Source organism: Ramularia collo-cygni, assembly GCF_900074925.1.
Source record: "Ramularia collo-cygni strain URUG2 genome assembly, contig: RCC_scaffold06, whole genome shotgun sequence".
Taxonomy (NCBI): Eukaryota; Fungi; Ascomycota; class Dothideomycetes; order Mycosphaerellales; family Mycosphaerellaceae; genus Ramularia; species Ramularia collo-cygni.
In genome coordinates this window covers 834,677-860,665 of record NW_019716260.1, presented here as the reverse complement: position 1 = coordinate 860,665, position 25,989 = coordinate 834,677, and the positions used below count along the sequence as shown (strand labels likewise).

General features: G+C 52.7%; 10 protein-coding genes; 5 read left to right on the top strand and 5 right to left on the bottom strand.

The window, feature by feature from the left end:
• Nucleotides 1–3,383: 3,383 nt before the first annotated feature.
• On the top strand, nt 3,384–6,916 carry RCC_04685 (related to DNA-binding protein; the record flags this gene model as incomplete). XM_023769962.1 has 3 exons in its annotated part: nt 3,384–3,465; nt 3,523–6,777; nt 6,834–6,916. The coding sequence occupies 3 exons, from the start codon at nt 3,384–3,386 to the stop codon at nt 6,914–6,916; spliced, it is 3,420 nt and encodes a 1,139-aa protein (XP_023625730.1).
• Nucleotides 6,917–7,764: 848 nt separating this feature from the next.
• RCC_04684 (related to glucosamine 6-phosphate synthetases, contain amidotransferase and phosphosugar isomerase domains) lies at nt 7,765–8,913 on the top strand (the record flags this gene model as incomplete). Its single annotated transcript, XM_023769961.1, has 1 exon — nt 7,765–8,913. The coding sequence occupies one exon, from the start codon at nt 7,765–7,767 to the stop codon at nt 8,911–8,913; it is 1,149 nt and encodes a 382-aa protein (XP_023625729.1).
• Nucleotides 8,914–9,382: 469 nt separating this feature from the next.
• On the bottom strand, nt 9,383–9,832 carry RCC_04683 (related to single-stranded DNA binding protein 12k chain; the record flags this gene model as incomplete). XM_023769960.1 has 3 exons in its annotated part: nt 9,383–9,456; nt 9,515–9,623; nt 9,686–9,832. 3 exons carry the CDS (start codon nt 9,830–9,832, stop codon nt 9,383–9,385), a joined length of 330 nt encoding a protein of 109 aa, XP_023625728.1.
• A 1,013-nt stretch (nt 9,833–10,845) lies between these two features.
• Nucleotides 10,846–14,270, top strand: RCC_04682 (uncharacterized protein; the record flags this gene model as incomplete). XM_023769959.1 has 6 exons in its annotated part: nt 10,846–11,142; nt 11,194–13,199; nt 13,262–13,400; nt 13,453–13,821; nt 13,874–14,027; nt 14,089–14,270. The coding sequence occupies 6 exons, from the start codon at nt 10,846–10,848 to the stop codon at nt 14,268–14,270; spliced, it is 3,147 nt and encodes a 1,048-aa protein (XP_023625727.1).
• Nucleotides 14,271–14,795: 525 nt separating this feature from the next.
• On the top strand, nt 14,796–15,680 carry RCC_04681 (uncharacterized protein; the record flags this gene model as incomplete). The annotated part of the gene is made up of 1 exon (XM_023769958.1): nt 14,796–15,680. The coding sequence occupies one exon, from the start codon at nt 14,796–14,798 to the stop codon at nt 15,678–15,680; it is 885 nt and encodes a 294-aa protein (XP_023625726.1).
• Nucleotides 15,681–16,291: 611 nt separating this feature from the next.
• RCC_04680 (uncharacterized protein) lies at nt 16,292–16,621 on the bottom strand (the record flags this gene model as incomplete). Its single annotated transcript, XM_023769957.1, has 1 exon — nt 16,292–16,621. The coding sequence occupies one exon, from the start codon at nt 16,619–16,621 to the stop codon at nt 16,292–16,294; it is 330 nt and encodes a 109-aa protein (XP_023625725.1).
• A 626-nt stretch (nt 16,622–17,247) lies between these two features.
• RCC_04679 (uncharacterized protein) lies at nt 17,248–18,495 on the bottom strand (the record flags this gene model as incomplete). The annotated part of the gene is made up of 1 exon (XM_023769956.1): nt 17,248–18,495. The coding sequence occupies one exon, from the start codon at nt 18,493–18,495 to the stop codon at nt 17,248–17,250; it is 1,248 nt and encodes a 415-aa protein (XP_023625724.1).
• Nucleotides 18,496–19,042: 547 nt separating this feature from the next.
• Nucleotides 19,043–19,636, top strand: RCC_04678 (uncharacterized protein; the record flags this gene model as incomplete). Its single annotated transcript, XM_023769955.1, has 1 exon — nt 19,043–19,636. One exon carries the CDS (start codon nt 19,043–19,045, stop codon nt 19,634–19,636), a length of 594 nt encoding a protein of 197 aa, XP_023625723.1.
• A 1,995-nt stretch (nt 19,637–21,631) lies between these two features.
• Nucleotides 21,632–23,734, bottom strand: RCC_04676 (related to major facilitator MirA; the record flags this gene model as incomplete). 2 transcript variants are annotated; one of them, XM_023769953.1, is made up of 5 exons in its annotated part: nt 21,632–22,012; nt 22,071–22,926; nt 23,061–23,084; nt 23,140–23,427; nt 23,481–23,734. In XM_023769953.1, the coding sequence occupies 5 exons, from the start codon at nt 23,732–23,734 to the stop codon at nt 21,632–21,634; spliced, it is 1,803 nt and encodes a 600-aa protein (XP_023625721.1). The 2 variants fall into 2 exon arrangements, with proteins under 2 accessions (XP_023625721.1, XP_023625722.1); XM_023769954.1 differs by lacking the exon at nt 23,061–23,084.
• A 1,286-nt stretch (nt 23,735–25,020) lies between these two features.
• RCC_04675 (uncharacterized protein) lies at nt 25,021–25,395 on the bottom strand (the record flags this gene model as incomplete). Its single annotated transcript, XM_023769952.1, has 1 exon — nt 25,021–25,395. One exon carries the CDS (start codon nt 25,393–25,395, stop codon nt 25,021–25,023), a length of 375 nt encoding a protein of 124 aa, XP_023625720.1.
• Nucleotides 25,396–25,989: the final 594 nt, after the last annotated feature.

The window sequence follows — 25,989 nt, the reverse complement described above, 5'->3', positions numbered from 1 at the left end:
CTATCCAAAGGCGAATCCGACCACTCCACTGTCGTGGGCCTTGGCCCGCCGGGCACCCGTAGAGTCAGTCAAGCGGAGCGACCAACGCTCCCTATGAAATCAAGATGTCGATTCTGATCTCTCAGATATGCTGCTCAAAATCCAATGTGCAAGCAGGGGAGATGATCCCTGCAAAGCCACCTTTTAAAGGTAAAGTCTGCCTTCATACAGGAGCGGACCCCTTGGTGACAGCGCTTAGCACCACGCGGTCGGATATGACTGACTCGCAAGCGTACTCAGAAACAGTGAATGCGATGTTTGGAAGTGTGGAGCCAACCCCTACGAAGAGGAGCTGGCTGCGAACCACTGACAAGAAATGTAGCATTTGCATGTCGCCTGCATGTATTCATGTACTTCGCGGGGCAAATGGTGGGGCACATCGACGTCAATATTGACTCTCTACTGTGAGATCGACTGTGCCTTGAAGCAGTGTTATGGGCAGCCATCACATCACATGCCCTCCTGCAAGATGAAGAGCTTCCCACTCATCAAACAGCTATGCCATCTAGCGTCCATCATGATTTCATCTGTGCCATCGACGATGGCTGRCCGTAGACCGCGCCACTAAGAAAAAGGCCACGCGAATGCTTTCCCGCCCGAAGCGCACTTAGCTGGCCGATCCATAACGGCACTCTTTATTAGCCTCGACTACGATTTTATTGATTGCTGGCGAATCTTAACTGGTGCATAAATGATTTGGCGTGCTCTGCGGCCGCAGTAAGCGAATCAAAGCTTTCTTCAGACCACTGAAGATCGCGTACTCGCTTGGAGAGCACGAGGTCACCCCTGTTCGCCTACTGCTAGCGACGCAAGGAACAGCGAGTTGTGATTTGTGTCGTTGCAAGAGGCCATGCGCTGTAACAGGTCTGTATGAGCGGGCAGCCTCCGCTGTGGAGACGAGGGCAGCGAGCGCGGCGACCATTCCGGCATGTGCGCTTTGGGGCAGAGATGGGATGATGAATCTCCGTGTAGCACGCCGGAGTTGTTTGATGTCTTTCAACATGGCAAGTGTACCTTGACGTGAAGGCAGTCACGACTACCGTCTGACTGCCGCTAGGCGCAAGCCGCTTTCAACACCATCTGTCAATCTCTGGACTTCACCAAACATTCTTGCCAACGACGAAGCCGGCCGTCGAGGTTCCGCCGACGGCCATGCTCACCGACGTCGCGTGCCGGTGGACCACTCTCGCCTCTTGCGAGACGCTGTGCCCGAGACCCTTGCATTCAGTCCGCCAATGACTACTCCCAATCTCGGCGATCTAACCCAAGACTTGACCTCTTCTCCACGAGCTAGCACCTAGCGTGTCCCCGCCTTTCGGCCTGTAGCGTGGCTTTTGGCTTGGCCAGGAGGTTGTGGAGCATTGCCGTCCGTCAACGCCTTTCTGATTCGTGCGACACGCTGGGCGAAGATTCAAGATGCTTTGTTGGAGAGCGGGCCGCGCTGGGATGCTTTGGAGCGTCTTCGGATATCGCGCCCTCCTTCCTCCCGTTAGACAGAGCGCGGGCACAACAGATTATAGCAGTGTCCACGCCCTCGAACTGGAAGAATCGAGAATGTCCTCTCAAAGCGCTTGTTGAACACCAACAAGGGTGAAGTGTTCCACAATGCTAGCTCCGCCAAAAGCTACTGACGGCCGCCTTGACATTCATGACGTGCGGAACAGCCGGGCAGGTGGCGCGGACAAAGGGTCACAGGCACACTTGATCCGGCTACTCATCGTGGTGTTGGCAGCACCGCAGAAGTTGCTAGACAAGGCTCATCGTCTCATCACAGCAATGAACAATCATCGGAATGCCGCGCCGGGAGAGATGCCCTAATCATGCTAGACCCTTCGGCATGATCTAGCCCGGAACTCCGGGGCGAGCATGATGGCAAGGTAGGTACTGCGGCGGTACCACGTTGGCCCACTCCAGCGGCCACAGTTGCGACGTTGAATCGCGGGTTTTTGGCGCTTTCCTGTTGTGAAAGTTGCTCCGCGCATCCTTGAGYCGATCTTCGGCCAATGCAACTCTCGGCATATGAGCTCAGCTGCATGATGCTTACTACACAAAACACTGGAATTCATCGAAAACGACACCGCCGGTCATGTATAAAATCTTCACGCGGCAAGCATGGTGTGGTCGTCTCGCTTGCTGCACGAATGCAGCGTGGGCTTGTGGGTAGCCTGGGATATCGTGGTTCGGATTGTTGGTAACACCTTGACAGAGAGCCCAGTGTGATGGGGCCAGGGTCGTCATTGGGGATCGCACAGACGGTCCCACACTTTTTCCGAGCTAGGCTACTGCTTCCTTGTCGCATACGAACCGCAGCCTTGAGAAGCTCGTGAGCCAATCCTCGCAAGTCTGATGCTTGCACAACCTCGCTCGAATCTCAATTCATCGACAGGCCCTGATGATGATTATTATGTGGACACTGGAGATGGCCGCTACGAAGCAGCGGTCTTGACCCGGAATCGCCCTTCTCTTGCGGCAGACACAGTCAGAGCGAGCATCAATTGCTTGCGACTGTGGCTCATCAATTTCCAGTTTGAAATCGGCRTCGTCTAGCCTCGGGCCCGGAAACAAGACCCGTGAGACTATTTCTCTTGTCAAGTATTTCCCTGCAAATCATCAACCTTCCCCAGACAACCCCAGAGTTTTCCCAATCCATCCATCGTATTGGCTGTGCTTGTTTCAATTTCACCTCTTGCACGCAACAATATTTGAGGTTCAGTCACGTCCCSGTACCTCGCACGCCAAAGCCTAGCCCATCCTAGTCGGGAGGGTCGAGAACGGCTGCACGTTAGAGTTCTACGCTTTCCCGCAAAGGCCTTCGCCTCTGGGAGTACCAGTAGGTCACAGAACGCGGCTGGAGCTAAAAACTCTATCTGCTAGCCTGACCTTCGGATGCCAGCTGACGAAAGCGTTGTGTTTGGTAGGGTCCATCGCAAAGCATCCCAGTCTTTCGCCCACAGGTCACTCTCTCGGAGGTCTTGTCATTTGCACGCCAACAGTATTGAAGACGGCGGTATCATTGTATCCTTTTCACAGTCCTGCTCTTCAAGCTTCCCACAAGACACCCTTGACTTGTTAATCTTTGCGCCGCTACCTCCGGAGCTATACGATTGATCGGACGTCGGTCGCGAGTGCTTTGGCCCGCGGATGCCAGTCCGTTCTGTATAACACACTTTCGACATTCCTCTCCACGAAGCTGTACTCACGCACGCGGTCGATACGATCTCGCCACTGTCCTTTCATCTTCGCTTCTGGTATTGCCGGATCACTAAAAGTCACCATCGCATAAACGTTCCCTCGGTTGCGAAACCAGAAGCCTCAACATCCTAGAGCAGTGTACATATCATAGCATGCAAGCAGAAACTGGTCTTAAAGAGGAGCTGGAGGTCGAGTCGCCAAGCTCAATCATTAATGTAACAGCGACAACAGAGGGTTAGTAGCAAAGTATGCGTGAGGCATGGAACACTGCAACTGACACGGAGCTCTCAGGACATGCGCCACAGTCGAATGTCAAAAATGGCATTACTCAATTCCCCCCGCCGAAGACCGACAAACCACGACCACACATATGCACTACGTGCACAAGATCATTCGCTCGGCTGGAGCATCTGAAACGGCACGAACGATCACATACCAAGGAGAAGCCGTTTGAGTGTCCGGAATGCACAAGATGTTTTGCACGCAGAGACTTGTTATTGCGCCACCAGCAGAAGCTTCACATGACTGGTCCTGCCACAAAACCTCGCAATGGCAGGCGAGAAAGCGCTGCTGGTCCTGGCGCAGCCAAGGTCCGCAAGAATTCCATGGCGAATGCGAATGTCGGAGGTGCTGGGATGAATGTAAACCATTCCAGAAGAAATACAATCAGCCATATTGATATGTCTTCTCTTGGCCTGCTGGACAATTCCGAGGCGAATTTGAGTTTGAGCCGGGTCAGTTCGCTCGGTATGCCCGTCGGAATGGGCCACCACATGAACATTGGAATGGGAGGCATGCCGGGCTCTGGATATCACTTCAATGGCATGTCCAACAACGGTCTCGGGAGCCATGGCAACATACACGGCCTGCCCAAGATCGATACACACATCAACCACCTGGACATTTCAAACTCACTGAGAACAGCGCCACCCGCTGGCAGCTTTGGTGGTTTCGACATCGATCAGCTATTCCCGCCCAACACGACGATCAATCCCGCTGCACTGCACTACGGCGAAGCGGGTGCTATTACGTCCTCTAACATTCCGTTCGGATTTGACCCTAGCACGAACCAGCATGTCCCAATCGACGACGACTTTGGATGGATGCGCAATTGGAATATGCAGATGAATGGCGGCCCAGAGAATGAACAGGCGATTGAAGAGTCGTCGCCTTCGCGAATGAGCAGTGGTGACAGCCCCGGTGACTACTCGGAGAGCATGACCAGCAGCYAACCAGTACTGCCGATGCAGAACAATTTCCAATGGCAGCAACAGGAGCAGCACCCTCGGAGCATGTCCACAGKGACCTTCCATCTGGAAGGACTGGGGAATGGACTGCCCAACCTTGGCCTCAACGGGACCGTGTCCCCGTCAAGCTTACACGATCCTACGCCGACCGGGGATGCGTATTTCCACCACGCCATGATGCAGCAGAATGGAATGCACCAGCAGCCAAACGCACATGTGCAGCTGCCTGTAGATACGATGCAGGGGCACTCTGCGAACTTGTTTGGCAACACTTTGACCAACTTTAGCTCCAACAGCCCCAGCATTGCATCATCCGCCATGAGCGGCAGTGCAAGGCAGAGCTCAGTGACCTCCATATCTACAGACTCCATCACCGAATCAACACGGCAAGCGCTACTCTCTAGCCTTTGCCAACCTTCCGTGTTTGGCGTCCACAATGCACGAAAATATTCGCAGCCGAATGTGAGCTCTCCGCTGTCCCCAGCAAACGGTAGGGGTAGCTCGCAAACCCAGGGGCCCACTCTACCCGACACTGCGGACATCCGAAGATACATCGATGCCTTCGTCCGATACGCCTTACCACATCTCCCGCTCACGCATATCCCCACGCTGTCCTTTGATGGCATCGAGACCGCGACTGGATCTCATGGGAACCCATCGCCGCCTGGTACGAATCAAAGCGGCCGGACGGGAGGAGCAAGATGCCTCATCCTGGGAATGGCGGCGATTGGCGCACTATACGAGTACGATCATCCCGCGTCCAAGGGGCTGTTCGAAGCTGCCAAGAAGATGATCCAGCTCTACTTGGAGGAACGTCGCAAAGCWGACATGTCCAAAGCCGTGAACGGATCGGTTGCAGGCAGCGGAGAAACGCCGCTTTGGCTGGTCCAAGCGATGCTACTCACTGTCATATATGGTCACCACTGCGGAGATCGCCTTGCCGCTGACATCGCCAGCAATCATATTGCGGCGCTGGTCAGTCTAGCCAGAGCGGCTAACCTGGCGCAACCTCCCATGTCGCCAGATGCCTCGGAAGAGGATTTGGAAGCCAAGGGCGGTGATGTCGACATGTCTGATGCTGCTGCGTCCGGAGAGTCAGAAGATGATCTGCACGCGCAGTGGACCAAGTGGAAATTGAGCGAAGAGCGAAAGCGCTGCCTTTTTGGCATCTTCATTCTTTCCAGCTTACTCACAACTTCCTACAACCAGACTCCTACGATCATGAACTCGGAAATCTTGCTCGACCTTCCTTGTGCCGAGGAGCTGTACAATGCGCCTTCAGCGGAAAGCTGGCAGGCGCTAGGTGGTATGGCAGCAGTAGAGGCTGGCGCCATTCCCTTCGCAACTGCCCTTAGCGTTCTTCTCAGTGCGCATCAACGCCAGCCAGGTACACCAAGCCCAGAAGATGACATTAAGCCCAGCACATTTGGGTGTCTTGTTCTCATTAATGCTCTTCACAATTACATTTGGGAGACTCGGTCCCGTCGTCGGGAATGGACGATGCAAGAGACAGAGTCGATGGTTGCATACATCGAACCTGCGTTGAATGCTTGGCAGACAGCATGGAAAGCGAACGAGCATCATCGGCTTGAACGTCCGAATCCGTTCGGACTTGGTCCTCTCTCCGCTGACAGCATTCCACTTTTGGATCTCGCCTTTGTCAGATTATACGTCGATATGGGTCGCACAGCAGAGGCTTTCTGGAGGCGCGATTTCGATCAAATGGCCGAAGCGCTCGGCCATGGCAGCAAGCTGCTCCTATCTCCCGTTGATGACCATGGTAGCACAGACAACAAAGCCGAGCAGTCCCGCCGGGAACGGCACTTGAGGAAAGCGGCTTTCTATGCCGCGGACTCGTTGAGTGTGGCCTGTCGGTTCAACTTGACCTACGCGGACCCCACGGCTCACGAGTTACCAATCCAATCGGCCATTTGTTTTTTCGACTGCGTGCAAGTTCTCGCAGAGTGGTGCACGACTGTGCAGGAGCGGGTTGGGAAATATCTGGGAGTTCTAGGTAGAGACGCAGTGGAGTACACCCAAGTTCCTGCAATCATGCTTCTTGAGACGGAGGACGCGGAGCTCCTGCGGAAGATTGAGGGTGTTTGCGGTGTGCTAGAAGGGAAGAGGAGGGAGCAGGAGAATCTACTCTCGATGGATATGGGCGGACTGTCCGATCAAAATGCCGTTGCAGCGATGGCTGCTTCCACCCACAATGGAGTGGATCTCGGGCAGTTTGGTGTGGGAAGCAGGATCCTGCGGGTTACGGCTATGATGTTGGAGAAGGCTGTTATCTGGCCAAGTAAGTTTGCACTCCGATTGGTGAGATTGGGAGGTGATTACTGACTCGCATGACAGTCACGCATGTCATGGCCAAAGCCCTCGAGAACGAGGCCTCGCACATGGACCGCCGAGCTGAAGCATCCTGCCATTCCATGTAGGGGGTGATCGAAGGAGATTTTATGAACGCAACGGCCTTTTTGGAAACCAAGTTCTTCTTCTTCGACAATTGCAACGCCAATCATTGTCTAGTCTGCCTGGATATGAAGCAATCGCAGGTCCTCAACTTGCATTTTGAGTCTGGCGTTTGGCTCTCATGAAACCTCAAACGAGACCGGAGGTTTTCATCAAAAGTTCCAACACCTGCATACCTCTTTGAAGCGGAAAACGAAAATGTGGAAGGCATTTTGCTTTTATGACGTCTGACCAAGACGGGTTGGGTTATAGTTGTGGACGAAAGGGAGGGCCAAAAATGTTCCAGATGTTTGAGAGAATGAGAATGTAATGGTAAATAATCCTTACAAAGTCGCTTCTTCCAAATTGAGAAGGAATCGGTGTGCATGTCATACCGTTGTGCGATCACGCCATGAGTACATGTACTTCAGGTAGGAGATGGGCACGTGATCATCAACGATATAGCTCCCGTCGACAATCGGCCGTTGGTGTTTATTCTTGGAATCGTGCATCCACACAACATCCCACCGCTTCGGAACCCACCAACCGGTTCCTGCCTTGAACATCGATCTCCACGTGTCTTGGAACACGTTGTAGGCACCAAGCGGCTGGGATCGTCTTTGTCTTCGGCGCGGGATGTGGAACGACCCCTCACGGACTCCTCACATCCATCTCATCATCACCCGGCATTGAACGACCCTAGCTCGGAAATCACACATACCGCCCCCGACCAGGCCAGGCCAGGGCGTGCGGAGAAAAGAAGTGTGGTAGCTCATTGGAGAAAAGAGGGGAAGGACCCGGGAAGAAACGAAGGACCGTCGTATCTCCCACCATCATGTGCCGCTTCCTTATCTACAGCGGCCACTCGCCCATTTTGCTCTCTCACCTCATCACCTCGCCCACACATTCGATCCTCACGCAATCCTACGACTCTCGCTTACGAATCGATCACACTCGACCGCACAACGGAGATGGCTTTGGAGTGGGTTACTACACCGCTACTCCGGCTCATCGACAGACACATCCCGCCGCCGTGAAACAGGACGAACAGGACGACATCGATCTCGGACCGGAACCATGTATCTTCACCTCGACTATTCCTGCGTGGAATTGCTCCAACCTCGCACGTTYGGCTTCCAAGACCGTGTCGCCGCTCATCTTCGCTMATGTACGGGCTTCCACTGAGGGTAGTCTGAGTGATAGTAACTGTCATCCGTTTAGCCGTGGCGCTTTGATGTGGATGCACAATGGTGGGATTGGGGGTTGGAAGTTGGGAGTGAAGRGGAAGTTGGTCTCGGATGTTGCGGATCGATGGTTCGAAGGTGTGCAGGGCTCTACGGATTCGGAATGGGCCTTTGCGTTGTTCATGGACAGTTTGGAGAAGGAGGGTGTCGACGCGGATGATCCTGTGCGCCAGAGAGATGGGTTCGGACATACAGTGTTGAGGAGGGCTATGTTGAGGACTATTGAGAGGATCAATGGGTACATCAAGTCGTTGCCGGCCAGTGCGAGGGAGGGAGGAGAGGTGAGGTCGTTGTTGAACTTTGCGATTACGGACGGGAAGAGCGTGGTTTGCACAAGATACGTGTCGAGCAAGACGGATGAGGCRGCGAGTCTGTTCTTTTCTTCGGGGACAAATTGGAGGGAGACGACGCCAAGCACGGGAGGCAGGGCTGGAATTGGAAAGGGAGAGTACAAGAYGGAGAGGAGAGATAAGGGTGCGGATATTGTGCTCGTAGCGTCGGAGCCGTTGACGTTTGAGAGGGACAACTGGGTGACGGTGCCGACAAACTCGGTCCTGACGATTCACAAGCGGAATGTGTTGATCCACCCCATTCTGGACGAGTTCTACAACGAGAGAGCTGGATTTGTGAGGAACGAAGGATTCGCCAAGGGCAGTGGACAGGTCGTGCCGGGCGATATGAGCGAAGTGGTGGGATGTGGAGGAGCCGCGGCTGCGCCTGTGGTCGTCGGAGTGGCTTGAAGTGATGGAAAGGTGTGAATATCGATATGCAGTCCTGCAGGTGGAACAATCCTGCAGATGGAAAAATCCTGCAAGCGGTTCACGCGCGAAGTTCATGGATGAAGAAAGACGACAGGCATTCCTAGAGAACGTGAAGAGGTCGTATCGACAGTCTGGGCCGAGATGGAGTCGCAGACACTCAGGCAAGGGGAAGAGAGGCTCGAGTGGTATTGACGTTCATACTCTCATACTGCCATGTAGAGCGACATTTGTCCCAGTGTGGAGACTGTAAAGTAGCTGTATCATAACTATGTGCATCATGGTCGTTTCGGATGCCGTTTAGCGAAGGGAAACAAGAAAGAGTCCCTTTTCCTCAGGTGCTTGCTGGCCCTAAGATTTCACGGCCTGTAGAGTATGTCCAGCCTGATTCCCGGACTGATGTACCACGTTCCGCAAGCATTTCAAGTCATTGGTATATCATGAGCCTGCTTCAAGTGCTCTTCTCGTAGAATATCTCATGATATCGATGTGTGGCATCGACGACTGCTTCCACCGCACCGAAATCTGTTGCTCACAGTCAGTAACTTTTCCAACAGTGTCTGGTAGCAATGCGTCCACTGACCAATGTTCTGCGCTGGACCAAAATCCGTACTCGCCATGACCTTTACACTTAGATCATTCTGCACCTTGCCGATGAATTCAAATGCATTGCCAACGTGAAGGTGAGAGTCCTATATAATCGGTCAGCACCTGTTCCTCTCTGTTATGGTGCTTCTGTTGGACCACGACATACCATGGTCAAATGTATGACAATTGCCCCACCAGCATCGATGGTCGCCTCCATGCCTCGTAGCTGCTGGACTTTGCCCAGGATTCGGACTGTGCGGTGGGAGAAGGCTTCAAGATGAGGCGCTGTGATGCGGGGCGTTGCTTCCGACATTTTTGCGGTGGTAGGGAGTTGTATGGGATATGTTGTGGTGGTGGAGTTGGTGGGTGAGAAAGTTCGTTGGTGAAACGCGTCGGGTTCGCATCGGGTTCGCGTTTCGGGCTTGTCCGACGCGTTGGTCAACCTCACCTCACCTTTCCCACTTTGACGTTGATCCTTCCCATCTCCATATCACTACCATTTATCGAATCGCCTTCGCGAAGAAATTGATGCCGCTCTGGTACTATTATTGTGGATATCTCAGGTTTTCAGAAGTTCCACTGTTTTGGCACATCATCTGCCATGCAACACAATGCTATACGCCCCGTTCATGATGGAACTATCAGCGACGTTCATCTACCGGCCTACCACATGTACTACGATCAGGCAGAACAGTGAGCACTATCATGTAGGTTGGAAAATCTCTAGTAAGCTTTGTGTGTCCCCATTACTTTCGATAACCAGATGCACCTGCACTGCCTCGATACCACAGGCATTGAGGAGACGACTTCGAGGGTCGGGGCCAAAATCGGAAGCTGTCAGCTTCTCTGTAGGACAGCACGACTTTTTGTTTCCTGTTGTTTTTCCGGGCGCCTCTATCAATGATACGACTTGGAGTGATACTGGCTGTGAAGCCCATGCRCACACCGTTTCGGACGATACCTGGCCAGCTACAATGCACCGAGGAATTAACATGGTGCAGCGTCTCGTGCAGCTGTAGTTTGAGGTTTACCACTACGGACCGAACATGGGCAGTATCTGGAATGACAAGAAGGTTTACGAATCTCGCTTCACCTTGTGCGCAATAAGCAGCTTCAGCTTCAGCTTCAGCTTCACATGCAAACGGTGTCCCCGAAAGCGGAGGGGTAGTAAAAGCCGYACTTATCTCTTCATCTGCGTCATGGAAGCTTCAGTTCTCAACCACCATCAACCATCAACCATCTCTCGTTCCGCCATACACCACCGCCACCAACACGCATCGTCGTCCACACCGAAAGACTATTCATTGCACGTCGAAGGACTAAATGATGTCTGCACCWCCAGAGCCGCCAACGCTCGACAAGGCGCTTTATGCACACTTCATGCACGTTAAAGACGCTCTTCGTATAGATAGTGTCGTGACTAGCAGCACCGGACTTGCCACGCAGTACCGCCTCAACAAACCCGGCATCGACAACCGGTTGCTCAAGAACATTACTGGGATTTCCGACGTCAAGCTCAGATGCCGCATCTCGTCCAGCTTCGGGCAGGACTTGGTCGTGCTTCCACCAACCTTCGAGAAGAGCAGCCATGGGGTTGATCTTTTTCTCACCTTCAATCTCCTAGTAGGTGAAAGCGAGCGACCACGATCTTGGCCATGTCATTAACGTTTCCAGGCAATCGCTCCATCCATCCGCCTCGAGGCACATTTTGTCAAGAGAAATACGCGAACCCCGTACCTCGAGCTCGCCCTCGAGTTTCCCTTTAACGATCGGAGTGGCAAGCAACTACGCAACTTCAAATACAGTTCAGATGTCAATACCGATGATGCGAACATTAGCTTTACGTCGACTGGCGCCACAACTGAAGGCTTCACTCTCGTTTCCAGCGTACAGCACAATTTCGGGCAAGATGAGAAGAGTGCTTTGTGCATATTGGAGAGACTGGCCAACAAGTGCGAGGAGAGCAAGCTCCATATTTCCCTCAAAATTCAAGAGTTGTGTCCCGTTGATCAGGCCGTCTTCCAGGGGCTCATCTCTCGCCTACCGGGCGGAGGACACCATCTGCTTCCGTCCATCGGCGTATCTGAGTTCAGCAATTACCCAATTGACGACCTGGTCACGATCCGCGGGCCCAACACACTGATGACTTCGAGTCCTCCGAACCTGATGATACCGTTGCGCTGTCCCTTCACCTTTGGCTCCACCAAGCACTTCGCCGTGGATCACCTCACCTGCGCCGCCATGATCGAGTGGGAGGGCCAGACACTGCTTCAGGAATTCTGCAGGATTCGTGATCATCGAATCGCGTTGTACAGTCTGAAGGGTATACCTATCATTGCTATGAATTTCGGGAACGCGCCACCAGGTCCTCTGCAAGACACATGTAAGAACCTGCCAAACGAACTCGAAATCAGGATTACGTTGAAAATACCGCACGAAGAAGAACAGCAGTTGGACGTACGGCACGAAGAAAAACAGCAGCAGTTGACTGCAGTACGGGACCCCTACCTGCCGGGCCTGCCAGAACACAACGCCTACTTTGTTGTCACGTCGCATGAACATCATCAAGTCACTGGCACGTTCTCTACTATTGGCGATGATCCGCACTACTATTCGGTCTCTCGGCTGATTCCGCACCCAAACAGCTTCTTGCTCAAATGTTTGGCAAGTGCGGTCTCTTCGTTGGAGGAACCCGAGTACCATCGATTCCATCCGATCGCACTCGGACAGTCCTTTCACTCGGTCGAATCAACCGACAACACCAAGGGTTTCGAGGCTTCGGCTTCTAAGAGTGAAAAGGCCTGGAACTGGTTGATTGGAGACATGAATTGGAACAAAGAGCAGCGTCAACTCATTGAACAACTCAAATGTGCCAAAGGTGGTGTCACACTCGCGACCGGTACGGCCGGAACTGGCAAGACTACAGTCCAGATGGCGATGGCTGCATACTTCGTCAAGATGGGCGGTCGCGCTGCATGCTTCGCTACGTCGAACAGCAATGTTGCAACACAGGCCGAGGCCGTTGCCAAGCTCGCCGCAGCAACTTCGGGGTCTAATATTCGTGTGATTCGCATTGTCTCCGCTTCTAGGGGCGTCGGGTTCAGGCACATGTCTGCAACACAGGCCCTGGCAAAGAAAGTGGGCCACAGTCATGGCACCGTCTCCACAATCTACGGCTTGAGATTCAGGCAGGCTGGTCAGAACAATGACAACTTGGAGGATTGGGCGCACACCGTAGAAGCTTGCATGCTTGAAGAGGCGGAAAAGGCGCAGCTCTCTCATCCGTTACAGTATGAAAACGAGGCCGGTGAAGAAATCGGTCCGATGCTCGATGCATGGGATGAGTTTCGCCGGTACCTGGAACAGAGTCGTTCCAGTGCCTTCTGGGAAGAAACGAACAAKACCGCGATTGAGCGGTATGCCAAGGCCTTCGAGACGTGCAAGGGTCATCTCATTGGTATCTCGGACATTATAATGACCACGAACGGAAATGCTCAATGTACCGAACTCGTCAAACACTGGGCGCGAGCTGAGGAGCGGTACGGCATCGCGAAGATCACACGCCTTTTAGTGTCGATTGATGAGGTTGGAAAGGAGCAAGAGATTCACGTCTGGAACGCGATTCTCTCCAAAGGTCTTCCCCGGGTTCCGGATTTTGTGATGCTCCTGGGTGATCCAAAGTAAGCTTGACGAGATCTGCGGTCGACATTCTGTCAGAGATATTGTACTAACATTTCGTTAGCCAGCTCAAACCCGTCAACACTTCAATGACAAAAGATCTGCAGTGTAATCCATTTGCCACCCGCGCAGGCATGTCCATGTTGGACAGGCTCCTTGCGCTGGAGTTCCCGCACACACATCTGGTTGTCCAGCAACGCATGGTGAGTTATTATCAGTTGAAATCCGTGAGATCAAAACGCTAACACAGTCCAGCACCCGATCTTGTGGGAATTCCCGAGCACGGAGTTCTACGGGTCAGACCAGCGCAGTGCTAAAGGGTTGGACCGAACATTGGAAGCTGTCGAGCCTGGGTTGAAGCATGTTCTCGACAAGATCATTGGAACCGCGTATAATGGAGAGCTAGATGAGGAGCGCACTGACTACATGACCAGCGCCACTGACGTTCAGACGCGCCTACACTATCTCGACTTTGGCGTAAGAAAAGTTGACCAGAACGGCTTCTCCAGGGCCATTCCCGATCATATCAAAGCAGTGTTCGATTCGATCTTTCCTGCCTTGCAGAAGCACTTCGGGGAGCGAACTTTTCGCGAAGTCTTGATAATCGCAGCGTATGGCAATGCGGTAAGTCAACAATTGCAAAAGATGGCTTGGGCTTGTACTGACACTCTTTCAGGTTCGCCACTACCACGCAATGGTTGAGAAACTGAAGACGTCGCAGCGCCTTTCAGATTCTTACTACCCGCGTATCCTCACGATCGACAAGGCACAAGGCCAGGAGTCCAAGATGGTAATTCTGGACAATTCAATGCAGCACTTCTATAGAATGGGTACGTCTAGTTCCAGAGAGGGTCGGTTAACGTTGAGACTTGCTAACATGACCTGATCTAGGCTTCACAACTGATCCCGGTCGGTCTAATGTTGCTATGACGCGAGCGAAAGAGGTGTTCTGGATCGTCGGTGGTCCTTTGACCGCCTTCCGTCCCCATTCCATTCCTCCGTCCTCCAATGCCTGGGTCAAACTCAAGAAATTGATGCAAAAACGTCGGCAGGTTCATAGCTTCACCATCTAGGGCGAGCAGCGACCTTGCCCGGTTGTTGTACTTGGGGTAATCCATATTGGTTTGCTGTGGAGCTGAACGATTGAGCAGAATGCTGCCGCTTATCGCATAACGGCACGAATCTGAAAGGCGCTGGCGTTGCAAACGAGTATCGTCGAGCACGATGTTTGACATGCGAGAAGCGCAGTCTATACATAGGCACAAGTGCTCAGAAACATGCACGAAAATGAAGATGCTGTGGCCCTCCTTCTTTCCTCTTCATATGTGCGATCGTAAGCCGTAGTGCCGAGAAAACCTCCAAACGATTGACTACCGCTCCTTCATCTCTTATTGCCGATCAGACTTTAATTCTCGGAAGGCCTTCAGGTGGACTTCATTCACTTACATACATGAACCTGGCTAGCGCTGAGTGGTGACTGGCTCGCTTGATTATCCAATCAAAATATGGCAAAATCTGTGTTGATCAAAGTCATCTTTCTCGACATTAGAAACTTCCAGCAAACATCGACATACTGCACCTTGCATCTTCGAGAAAGGATGGCTGACTCCCCAGAGCAGCTCATCGCCGCTCAGGCACGCGAAATCGAGCAGCTGAAGGCGGCTCGAAATGTCCCAAACACAGCTGCCGCCGACATGGCCGGCATCCTCAACATGAGCAACACTACTCTCCAGTCTGACAAGAACGACCTCGAGGCCAAGATCGTGGCCCTCACTCAGCAGATCACTGGCATCGCTCAGCGTAACGCCTTCCTCGAGGCTGAGCTCGCGGCAGCCTCGCACCTCCTGAAGCAGACGATCCCAGCCGGACAGAACATGAAGCAGGAAACTCTCGTGCTCCAGGTGCAGGACCAGAACATCATCGATCAGGAGAACAAGCACAGCACGGCGCTCCAGCCCAAGAACAAGAAACTCGAGCAAGTCAAGGATCAGATCGTGACACTCCAAGCCAGAATCAACACCCTCGAGCAGGAGAACGCTATGCTCCGGCAGCGCAACCACCATCTCGGAGCCCACCAAACCACACTCCTCTTGGAGAACGAGGGACTACACGACTTCTGCAGGCAGTGGGCTACACATTCCGCTCAGCAAGGTGCGGAACTCGCTTCATACAAGGAGAACATCGACATTCTGCATGCGTCTTTGGTGAGGAAGACGTGGAGATTGCATGTGCAGAAGGGATACCTGGATCGTGCTAGAATTGCTGTGATGGAGTTTGAGGCGCCGGACGATACTGCGGTCAGAGCATGGGCTGCGGAGGCCATGTTCAAGATCGGGATTGGTGCTGGTGCGGCGGGCGTTCAGGCTGCTGCTATCGAGATTCACGTCACTCCAGTTCAGGCCGAGGAAGATCATGCTGCTGTTGATATTCACGTCGCTGCTGGAGAGGGAAAGCAGACAGGTGGGCATCAAGTTCCGAAATGAGTGAGGGCTTGGTGGGCTTTGAATCACTGGAGCTTTGCTTGTATTGGGCAGAGGCCGATGTAGGGATGCTAGGCTAAGGGGATCAAATGACACGACTAAAATGCAGAGAAGATGAAAATGAACTTGTATGGAACTGCTTCGATTATATTTGTCATACTGTGATTTCAGTGAGTGAAGTTTCATGCGCAGAGCTGTCGATATGAGGACTACTGAGTCGAAAGAAACAACCCCAGTCACTTTGATACCATCTCGAGGCCTGGCTCTCTGCAGAGTCGCCGGCTTTGAAGCTGCTAGCAGACTAGCCTGTGGTTTAATGGAGGTAGCACTCGAGGGCCCTGCTCTTGTCCATGATTCCTCATATCGATAGCTCAGCTCATGCGAAAGAACTTGTCCTCTCATGATGAATCCATGATCATTTGGCCATCGCATCCGCCTTTCCGCTTCGCCGACACGCAGAACAGACACAGCCGCTGTATTCACGGCAGTCTACCCTGACAATGCAAGCCTTCGCCGCCTTCTCATCCGGGTGGTATGGTCTCCAGCCAAACTCAGTGTTTGACGCAGGATCGACATGAACTTCCTGTTCCCAGCCCTCAACTCAACCCGAGAATCTAATTTGCTGTGGAGCTGCTAGTAGCGGCTGGTCTTGCATTGTTTATACGCCTTGTATTTCCCTTCTCGTGTAGTACCTTCAGCACACCCCTCGCATACACCTCCAGCGCCCGCCCGCTCTCCGGAAATGCTACCAAAGTTCTGACGAGTCCGGCGATCACATCGGTAGCATGCTTGAGTTGCAAGTCTTGTGGATTGTCAAGGTGTGATCGTGCACAATCCAGCGCGCACCAGAAGGCATACCCAGTGATATCTCCCTCCTTGTAAGCGGCTGAAAGTTCAGCAATAACGGTGCGGGTTGCTCGATCTTCGGCCATTTCGGGGTTCATGCTGTGGAGCGTACGGCACTCCGTGGGCTGGAATTCGGTCAAAGTTCGATACTAGATGTCCGTTCACAGTGGAGGGGGCGTTCTAGATACGTGGTGGGGCACGACTGCTGTGAATAGCCGATGACGCGACAACAACCGGTACTCGGCAGCCTGCAGCGGAAACCTGCGCGGGTGAAGATGCGCGGATCCAGTCGCGTGGGTCATGCACGATCTGAGCGAGAACCGTGGAGGGTAAAGGAGAATGTTATAAACGAGAACAGTCGAGGCTGGAAGAGGATATTTTAAACGCGGAAAACGTGAGAAGGATTGGTCAATCCAACAGTGCTTGCATGTGATCCACGACATGAGAAAGAGTGAACAATCTAAGCGTAACGCAGCGCACGATCACGACGAACATGAGAGAAACCGTGGCTTACTGTTTGAATGAGCTATGCGCAGCTGTCATGCCTTAATAGCATTGAAATGCACTGCTCTGCTCATGCTCCTTTTCCTTTTTGGGCCCAGCGTGCTGTGCGTTCCGAAGCAAGTACCTACTGTATCATCCGCCAGAAGATCCTCTGCTTGCCGCCGAGCCAGACTGTACGTGGCCCAGCGTGGAGGACATCGACAGGGTCCATCCCCCACCCTTAGTTATTGCCAGCATGGTTTGTCTTACGCTTCTTGGCACGTGCCCGTTCATCAGCAGCGGCATCGGGCTTGCGCTTCACGACCTTTTCAGCGGGGTTCACTGCGGGAGCGATGATCTTGGCCTTCTGTTTCAACGGCGCGGTGTCGGTCTTCGCTGGAGTGCCATCGACAACGTCCTCCACTGAGACATGTGCCTTCTTGACTTTCTTCTTGTTGGGCTTGCCAACCAGCTCTGGCTTGGCGACTGGCTGCTCGGGCTCCGGGTTGGTCGTATCATCGTAGATCACGCCCTCGTCTGGCTCATGCTTGGCAAAAGAATCGACACTCTCCCGCTTGCGCTTCTTCTCTTCGCGGCGTGCCTTCTTTGCAGCAGTCTTTTCGGCTTTGGCCTTGACTCGAGCCTCAACTTCTGAATTGACGTCTTCATACTCGACGACAGGSGCGGCAGGTGCGTGCGCTTCGTCGATCTTACTGGCGGTTGAGGTGGAAGCTGCGGTGTTGAGGGTGGATTTGGACTGGACCAGCTCGGCTGCAGCGGCGTCGGCAGCCGCCTTTTTGACAGCCTTGCGCCTCGACCTGGCGTTGGAGTTGGCCTGCTTCTTCTCGTGCGAAGCATGGGCGGCGGTCTTTGTAGCAGTGACATTGAGTTTCTGAACCTTGTTGGCACCTTCCTCGGCGGACTCGTCTTTCACGAAAGGTCGCTTGGGCAGGACTGTGGGCGGGATAGCCGATTTGGACGACTTCGCAGACGGAGGCGAGTCAGACGCAGAGTCGCTGTGCGGTTCTTGCTTGACGATCTCCTCTTCGCTCTCTTCWCCAGCTTGCTCATCACTCTCCTCTTCAACCTCCTCACTCAGGCTACGGAACGCATCCACAGCTTCTTGAGCTCTCGAGATGGTGTCGAGAATGGCCATGTACTTCTCATGAGACTTCGCGGCTGGACGACCTTGGCTGATATCTGCCCCAGTGAGGAGAGTGATTTGTCGGAAGACCTCGTGGTACGTCTGCGTCTCGCCCGCCCATGCAGCGACAATGTTCTTCAGGCAGGCTTCGTGCTTCTCAGCATCGCCATCGTTAATGGGAAGCTTCACGTGGATCGACTGAATTGTGTCGCGCGCTTCCTGGAGGAGCACTTTGTGGTTGGAAATGGCATTCGTGGCATTGCGGAGCGCGTCGAATAACGGCTGAGAAGTGATATAAGCTGCATTCGACTCGCGATTGAGCTTCTGCTTCTTGCTGGACGGCATCGTGGAGAAGGTTAATGCTGTGTTTGGTCTTGGTGGGAGGAGTGAGAGAAAGCTGAAGTGACGCGCCTGCCCCCAACTTTCTGACGGTTCGGACCGGGAGCGAGATTCACCCGTCCGTCCGACCGAAAGCAAACAAGACCAACAGCTTCGTGGACCCACTTAATATCGGTTTCTCAGTACGATCAGCGCGCTTTGAAGAGATGTCATCCTACTCAAAATATCTGATAGATGGAGAAAGACCCGCTCGTTTGGTAGTCACAGTGGACGGGCGCGTTCAAACCACCCTCGATTACCCCCAAGCCGATATTGACATACTGCCGTCATACTGGCCTCGGTCTCTTGTCGCTTTCAACCAGGCCTCAAGCGCGAGGAGGTGATTCGACGGCCAACCCGCACATGCCTTAGTAAAGCTGGAGGGCATGGCGCAGGAGACCGTGGCCCATCCATTGGTCTCGAGATCAATGGAAAATGATCTCCCGGAGACTCTTCTGGCCTAAGAGAACTGGACCCGGCTGCTCTGGAAAGGTTGCGGTGCATTGACGGAGAGATGTGCTCTGAACTCCGATCAACTCTCTTACAGACAGCTCAAGTCTGGACACGAGATCCTACCCGGGCATGTCTTGCGATCTACCATGGCGATCTGTCCGTGCTCATCTTCGGCGCTGCCTTTTCTCCAGACGAGAGAAATTGTCTTCGTGTAATGCCCGCATGGTCCCGAAACCTCCCCGTCACTGCAGACCCTGCCGACAGTACTCACCACGGCTTCTGTCGAGCCTCCAAGGCCTCACCTCAGATCAACCATGATGCAGTTCATGACGATTCAGTCGGCGACAGCATAGCTGATACGGACAAAGAGACTCAAGAAGGCAGCACACTCCCTCCGATGGCAATATGTCCCAATTCTTCGGGGTTTACAACAAACCAAGCCCTGAATCAGCAGAAACACAACTTCTCTCAAAACACTCGCCCCCAGATGACGGTGGCGATCAAGCAAGCATGCGGTGTGGCAAGACGCCATAAGCAAACAGTCGCCATAAAACTCAACGACCAGACTGATCGAGCTGTGGGATTGAAGCTCTTCCTGCCACGGCAAGAGCAGCCCAATCTTGTCGGTTTCGAATGTCATAATTCAGGATACTAGGCAGATATCGGATCGTGGCTTTTGAAATCGTTGCGAGGGATTCGATCAGATCAGATCGCGCACACTAACAGACAGGCTGGATCCGGGTCTTCCAACCTAGGCTTTAGACAGTCTCGCCCCTCCAGCCAGAGCTATCGATATGAGAAATCATTAATAAGAGCAGCGTCCTGAGCTGCTCTCTTGATTGATTGAAGGGCCCCTCTGCTAATAGCAATGGTTCTAGTAGGCATAGGATTGCCGAGCCTGCAGAGAGCGAGGCCTTTAGACACTGTGGGCATGACTGAGGATGTCCTATCCTGATGAACAACCATCATACCGACAGCTCTGCCTCCAGCACAGCTTGCAGCGTGTTGCAAAAGTGGTCAAGCTGCACTGCCTCAGACGTAGCCTCCACAAGTACAGGGAGATTGGATCTGGAAAAAGCCAACTGCACAACTACGTATCTAAATCACTTCCTTTCCGACCGTTCAATCTGCTGCTATCCCTGTTGTGACCAACATCTCCGTGCTAATGCGTGGCACACCACAGGAAAGGAAAGACGTGAAGGGATCGAGATCGTCACCTACGAACGAGGCGGGCGGTGTGCGTGGTGTGAGTGCGATTACACTTCCCGCGACAGCGGTCACAGCCCACTTACCGCGATAAACCTTGCGCGAGCGGCGCTCTATAGAACTCATCCTGCTGCACCGACGTCTCTCACAGACTTCACAGAGAAGAAGTCACAGGATGGAATGGCAGACGACTCGCACACCCATCCACGTTCGGACGCATGTAGAACAGTATCATAAGCTTACAACCGAGCTTCTCAGTCAGCTGAGCGAACACTTTCCCGGTGGGATCAAACTTATCAGTCTCAGATGGAGGCTCAGCACATCCTTACGCGGAGCATATTGTCGGGGTTGGAGGGCGGGTTTCCGTTGATGACAAAGAGTACTTCAATCGGAAAAGATACGTATGTGTATGAGCGAGTTCCTCGTCAATCACGCAAAATGACACAATTGATAAAAGACTGGAACAAGAAAGCTCATAGTAATAAAAATATGCTTCCAATCCATGCGTGGCCACTTTTGGCTGTAGTCGGGGTAAGTGCACAACGTCGGGTGAAGAAGGAACGCTCCCGTCCCGCCCCATCCCAACTTCATAAATCTCTCTTGTCCTCCCTTCCTCTCTCTCTTTCTTCCTCGGATTGCGTTTTCAATTTCGCTCTCCGTTCCCTGTCAGTCGTGCACCTGCATGCAGGTAATCGCATATCGACCGCCCTGGCTATACATGCCGATGAAGGCGAAGTCATGCATGACAATAACAGCAACAATGCGACCCCAAGACCGCCAGAATCGCTGCAGCATGCATGACCACTGCCACCGCAATAGAAGATGAGATATATATTTCCAAGAGTGATCGAATGTCCGAGCAAGGAGTCAGAATCCCAGGAAGCGCTTCTGTCTGAAGCGACTCTCATTCTTCATCAAGTGTTCCAACTGTATCCTCGCATCAGGCTGTCAATTCATGACAGATCAATCGCCAAAGCAAGGTCGCGGTCCGCAAAATACTTCTGTGATTGACAGCTAAACGCCTGAATGTGGCTCACTCAATCGATAGAACACAAGTCACGAACTCTGTGGAAGCCACTGTTCAGTGCGTCAAGGAAAACTCATTGTTCTTGACTTCATCACTGGCGCGAAGTTTGTCATATGAACGCCAAGGCTCAGACTTTCGCCCCTTTGCCGGTCAGGCCATCGGGCTAGACCGCCGCTGTAGAGAAACCTGAAGCACTGAATTAAAGGAAGACATTGGAAGATGTTCCGTCGAGGTTGGGGTTGTAGTTGACGGCCGCAAAGCCGACATGTACTAGAAAATCGTCATTGAAAAATATAGTCCCGCTGCGAAAATCGACCGTTCTTGTGAAGTCTGCGAAGCTTTCTCACACGTATTCAAGCCCGAAACTCTCTGTACAATATTTCTCGCCTACACCATCTGTCAGAAATTCCACCACAACTAGAACACGAGCCCCTTAACCTGCTTCCTCTGCCTGACATCAATATCTCTAAACATGAACACAGCAGCAACCGCAAGCGACAGGATCGCCGTCGCCGCAACACACATAATCATCTGCGACTCCCCGTACGCTTGATTGATGGCATCTCTTGTCGGCGTTCCACGCGGATAGGACATCTGAACTGTCAGGTCTCCATAAATCGTAGCAGCTTGATCGAGGCTCTCCGCGGGAAGTAGCCGTTGCAGAGTTGGGTAGAATTTTCCCGTCCAAATCGCTGCTGCTRCTGTAGCTCCTATCGCCCCACCTACTGAGCTGAACATTCCCTCTACGGCCAATACTACAGCAACGTACTGATGCGTCGTCGCTGCCATGGCGCCCACCTAGAAGCGAAGTGCGAGTTAGCTGGTGTCTCAGATATTGAGGAGTCGAGCTGCTTACCTGTTGAGTGATGACGAGACAACCACCTCCGAACGCTATCAAGATCTGACACGCAATGATAGGTCCGATGCCCACATCCGGCTGTCGATAATGTATCATCAGACCGACGCCGAGAATCACGGCAGGCAGTCCAAAGAACAGCGACTGCTTCTTGAAGTCTCCGGTCTGTCGAAGGTAAAGTCCGGAAAAGATAGCGAGGAAGCACGACCCAATGCTGTAAATGTTCGAAATGTAGCCCGTTTGAGTCAGGTTCATGCCTGGAACTACCTGCAGGAAAGAGGAGAAGTAGGAGTTCCAAATGTAGAACTCAACGAAGAGAACCGCGGAGAGGATGTTGCATCCGAGAACTGTGCGGTCCTTCAACAAATGCCATGGCATGAAAGTGATTGGTGCTCCGAAAGTTTCCCACAGGACGAATGATATCAGGAACAGAATGCCAAAGACAATCATGCAGATGATCATTGGTGATTGCCAGCCCTTTGATTGGTACGAGTAGATGCTGAATGGCAGGAGGAAGAGAGCGAATCCAGCGCAGACAAGGAGTAATCCAAGAAGGTCGTACTCAATAGCATAGTGCTTGAAGGATTGGAACAAGGTACGTCCACTTCGTTGCGTGGGCATCAGACCTTGCTTGACGGCTTTCTTGTAATTCCACTGCATGAGGATATACAGAGGAAGCGACGACAGGGGATGTATGATTGCCCAGGCTCCAAAGGCCCATCGAAATCCGGGACCGGCAATCCACGCTTGAGCAAGAGGGCCCGTGACCCAGACCGTCGCGATGTACGGACTGGAGATGAACGCAAACATCAGGCCTCTGTTCTTCAAGCTAGATGTATCGGCGATGAGAACACCCCTGGAATGAGAGATGAAATCAGCAGTGTTCGAAGGAGCAATGAAAGTGAAGATCGTTCATCAAATGGACCGTCTTGGCTCTAGAGGGGTGAGATGACCAAGTGAGGAGATGGTAGCATCTTTCTCATGACTTACAGGATGTACTGACGGCYCGAGGAACTGCAGAATATAGTCAGCGTCACTCACAAGTTGAGAAGTAGATCTCATTACTGACCCAAGCTGATTGAATACTTCGGCAGCCGCGTAAGTAGTGACATTCTGGCACAGGGCCATCATGACCATTCCAAGAGTCATTATCGTCACCATAAGAATGAACCCTTGAGGCCGACCCCAAACATCGATAATCTTTGCAAGAGGAAGCTTGAAGATACCTGCAATAAGACTTGCCATGATAGATGTAGCAGCCGTGAGGGAGTGTGCTTGGAAGGCGGAGGTGACATAGGGCGTAAGAAGCCAGTATGTTCCGTTCTCCATGGCATCGAGGAAGTATAGCAACCACACTCTAATCAAGCATCAGCGTTGTTCTCGAGGTAGTGCATAGAGGCAGTGTCTCACAAAGCGTATAGCGTATACAACGACTTTTTTGTCCAGACCTGAGCCATGGCCTCCGCCTTCTGCACACCAGCTTGCATATCCTTGTGAACGATCTCATCATCGCTGTCGCTACCAGCCGTCACACTCCGAGGTACAGCATGAATGCCTCCAATGTCCTTTTCGTTTTCGGCTTTGACAGGCAGAGGCTGAGCAACGATCTCCGGTGTAGCAGTAGTCTCAGGCGAGACCTTGCTGAAGGTGGGCCAGTTCACCATGGCTGTAACGTGGAGCAGGGGCAAACTGCAAGATCCGTGGGGATGGAGATGAGATGCTGGAAGACGAAAGAGGAAGATCTGATAAGAGCCTTATGTACAGGGGCACGTGTATGGCTCCACATGCATGCTCCGACTTGGCGAGTACTGCAACAGTCCAGAACTGGCGAGGTCCGCCGGACCGTGGTTCAGGTCTCGATGTGGCGACCACATGGCCAAGAGAAGTCCATGCACGGAGGGCACTTGATACCAATGAGAACCATACTTTCAAGCGCCAGCCGATCTGTGAAGAGGATAGGAAGCGAAGGATGAGGGTCGGCGTGCATAAGCGCAGCTTGTGGCCATCAATCTGATAAGATCAGAATTTTCGAAGGATGCAAGCGCGCCCGTTTCGGCTCCGATATCGTCCGCGACAAGGATCCCTTGTTGCTTGGCATGTCCTCGCCTGGGAAGAGAGCATGCACGTGCGATCTGGAACGCCATGACCGTTCAGGTTTGCGTCTGGAATTCTCTGTTTTGGCTGGTGTTCTGCATCTGTGTGTCTCCTTCGTCGCACCCGAACTTTGGACTCGGGAAGTGTTGTCCGTCCACAACGGTGCCCGTGCAAGCAGATCATCTCAAGCCCTAAGCACTACGAGCTCGCTAATGATTCTGGTTAGCTTGCTCCGGCGATGGAGCAGCGAGCTGGGCGTTCGGACTTTTGACCTGCAGAACGACTCTTCGTTTCCCCCGCGGCGTCAAACCTGTTGCTAGATTTCGTACAGCAGATTGTGCCAACCGCGAGCAATGAAATGCTCGCGAGAGATGAATCTTCCTACCCTGTTGTCCAAATCCTGTACGGACATCTTCGTCCTCTCCATCAACCCCAGTCGAATCTTCTTCTCTTAGACAACGTCAATAGGAGGACTGCTCCCAGCACGGTCGCAGAGTTTCAGCCAGTTCATGTGGTAGATCAGCAACACGATTGAAAGCACTACTCCTCGCCATTGATCAGTCCACCGCCTAAATTCCAGCATGTATAATGTTTCATACCCCCAGTTCCAGCACATTCGACCATAGATGCACGAATGAAAGCCATCCCGTCCGCTCTGGCCTATTGAAACGTGTAATCGCTAGATTAGTACTCAAGTCGGTGACGATTGGGGAATTCCTAGTGTTGAATGTTTTGTTCCTTTTTTGGCTTGTGGGTTGTGAGAGACGGGCCGAATACGACATCCTATGCTTTGAAGATGGGAACAAACTGTAGGAAGGAAATATTGCGGTGATGAAGAGAGAATGGGAGCTGGAGATTAGATGTGGCATGTGAGCTGCCTGGCCTGAGGGTTTGGAAGAATGGATGTACAGTAGGACATTGTTGTTTGATGAAGTTTCTCCGAAGCTTCTGCACGCCAATTGTTGTCGGCTTCCGAGTCGGAATCATCATCCGCTTGATCAGATTTTGTAGCTTCCTCGTTGTCGCAAGCGACTTGATGGGAAGCAATATGTCCAGACTTGGCGACCTTGACGTCCTTCAATACCGTTTCCTCTGGAAGACCATACCCCAAATGCTTGAGAAAGCATTCTTCGTCGATGATCTCGGCACCATCCTCCCGCAGACATCGCAGTTCCTGTAACGATATCAGTACTCTCACATGATGGTAAGTGGACAATATCAACAGAGACATGGCTGTTCTTGCCCTTGACACCGTAATCGGCGTAGGTGAAGGTATTGACGACACGTTCGCGGCATGCGATGCCACCTTACGTGGAATGGGTTCAAAGTCACCACACAGAGTAATTGCGCAGAAGTCTTGTCAGCACACAAGCAGCTACACGCATGATTCGCACATCAAGACTACCAACAGTGGGCACGCTGGTCGCCTCTTCCGAGTCCATTTGGCTCGCCGAGCGGCATCGTAGTCATGAAATCTTTGTTCGTCTGGGTCAAAATCTGTTTTGGAACAACGTTTGGTGTAACAAGTGTGGTCGACGTTAGTCGCAGCTGTGAGGGTTTTGTGTTCCGAAATAGCTATCGCGGTGCCTGATGAGCCATTGGTCTATTCGATGCGGTCCCAGGCGAGCCATTTCGAAAGCATGTGAATTGATGTAGAGTGTAGGGTACATGAATCGATTGAGACGCGGCGTCAGAGAGGTTTGAACTTGGCGCGAACCTTACATAATCCTGTTGGCCTGCTGCTGCCTTCTCCGGACTTCCACGCTGCTTCCTTCTTGCACGCTGCTCCTGCCCAGTAGAGATGCAGGACGACAACCGCAAAGCG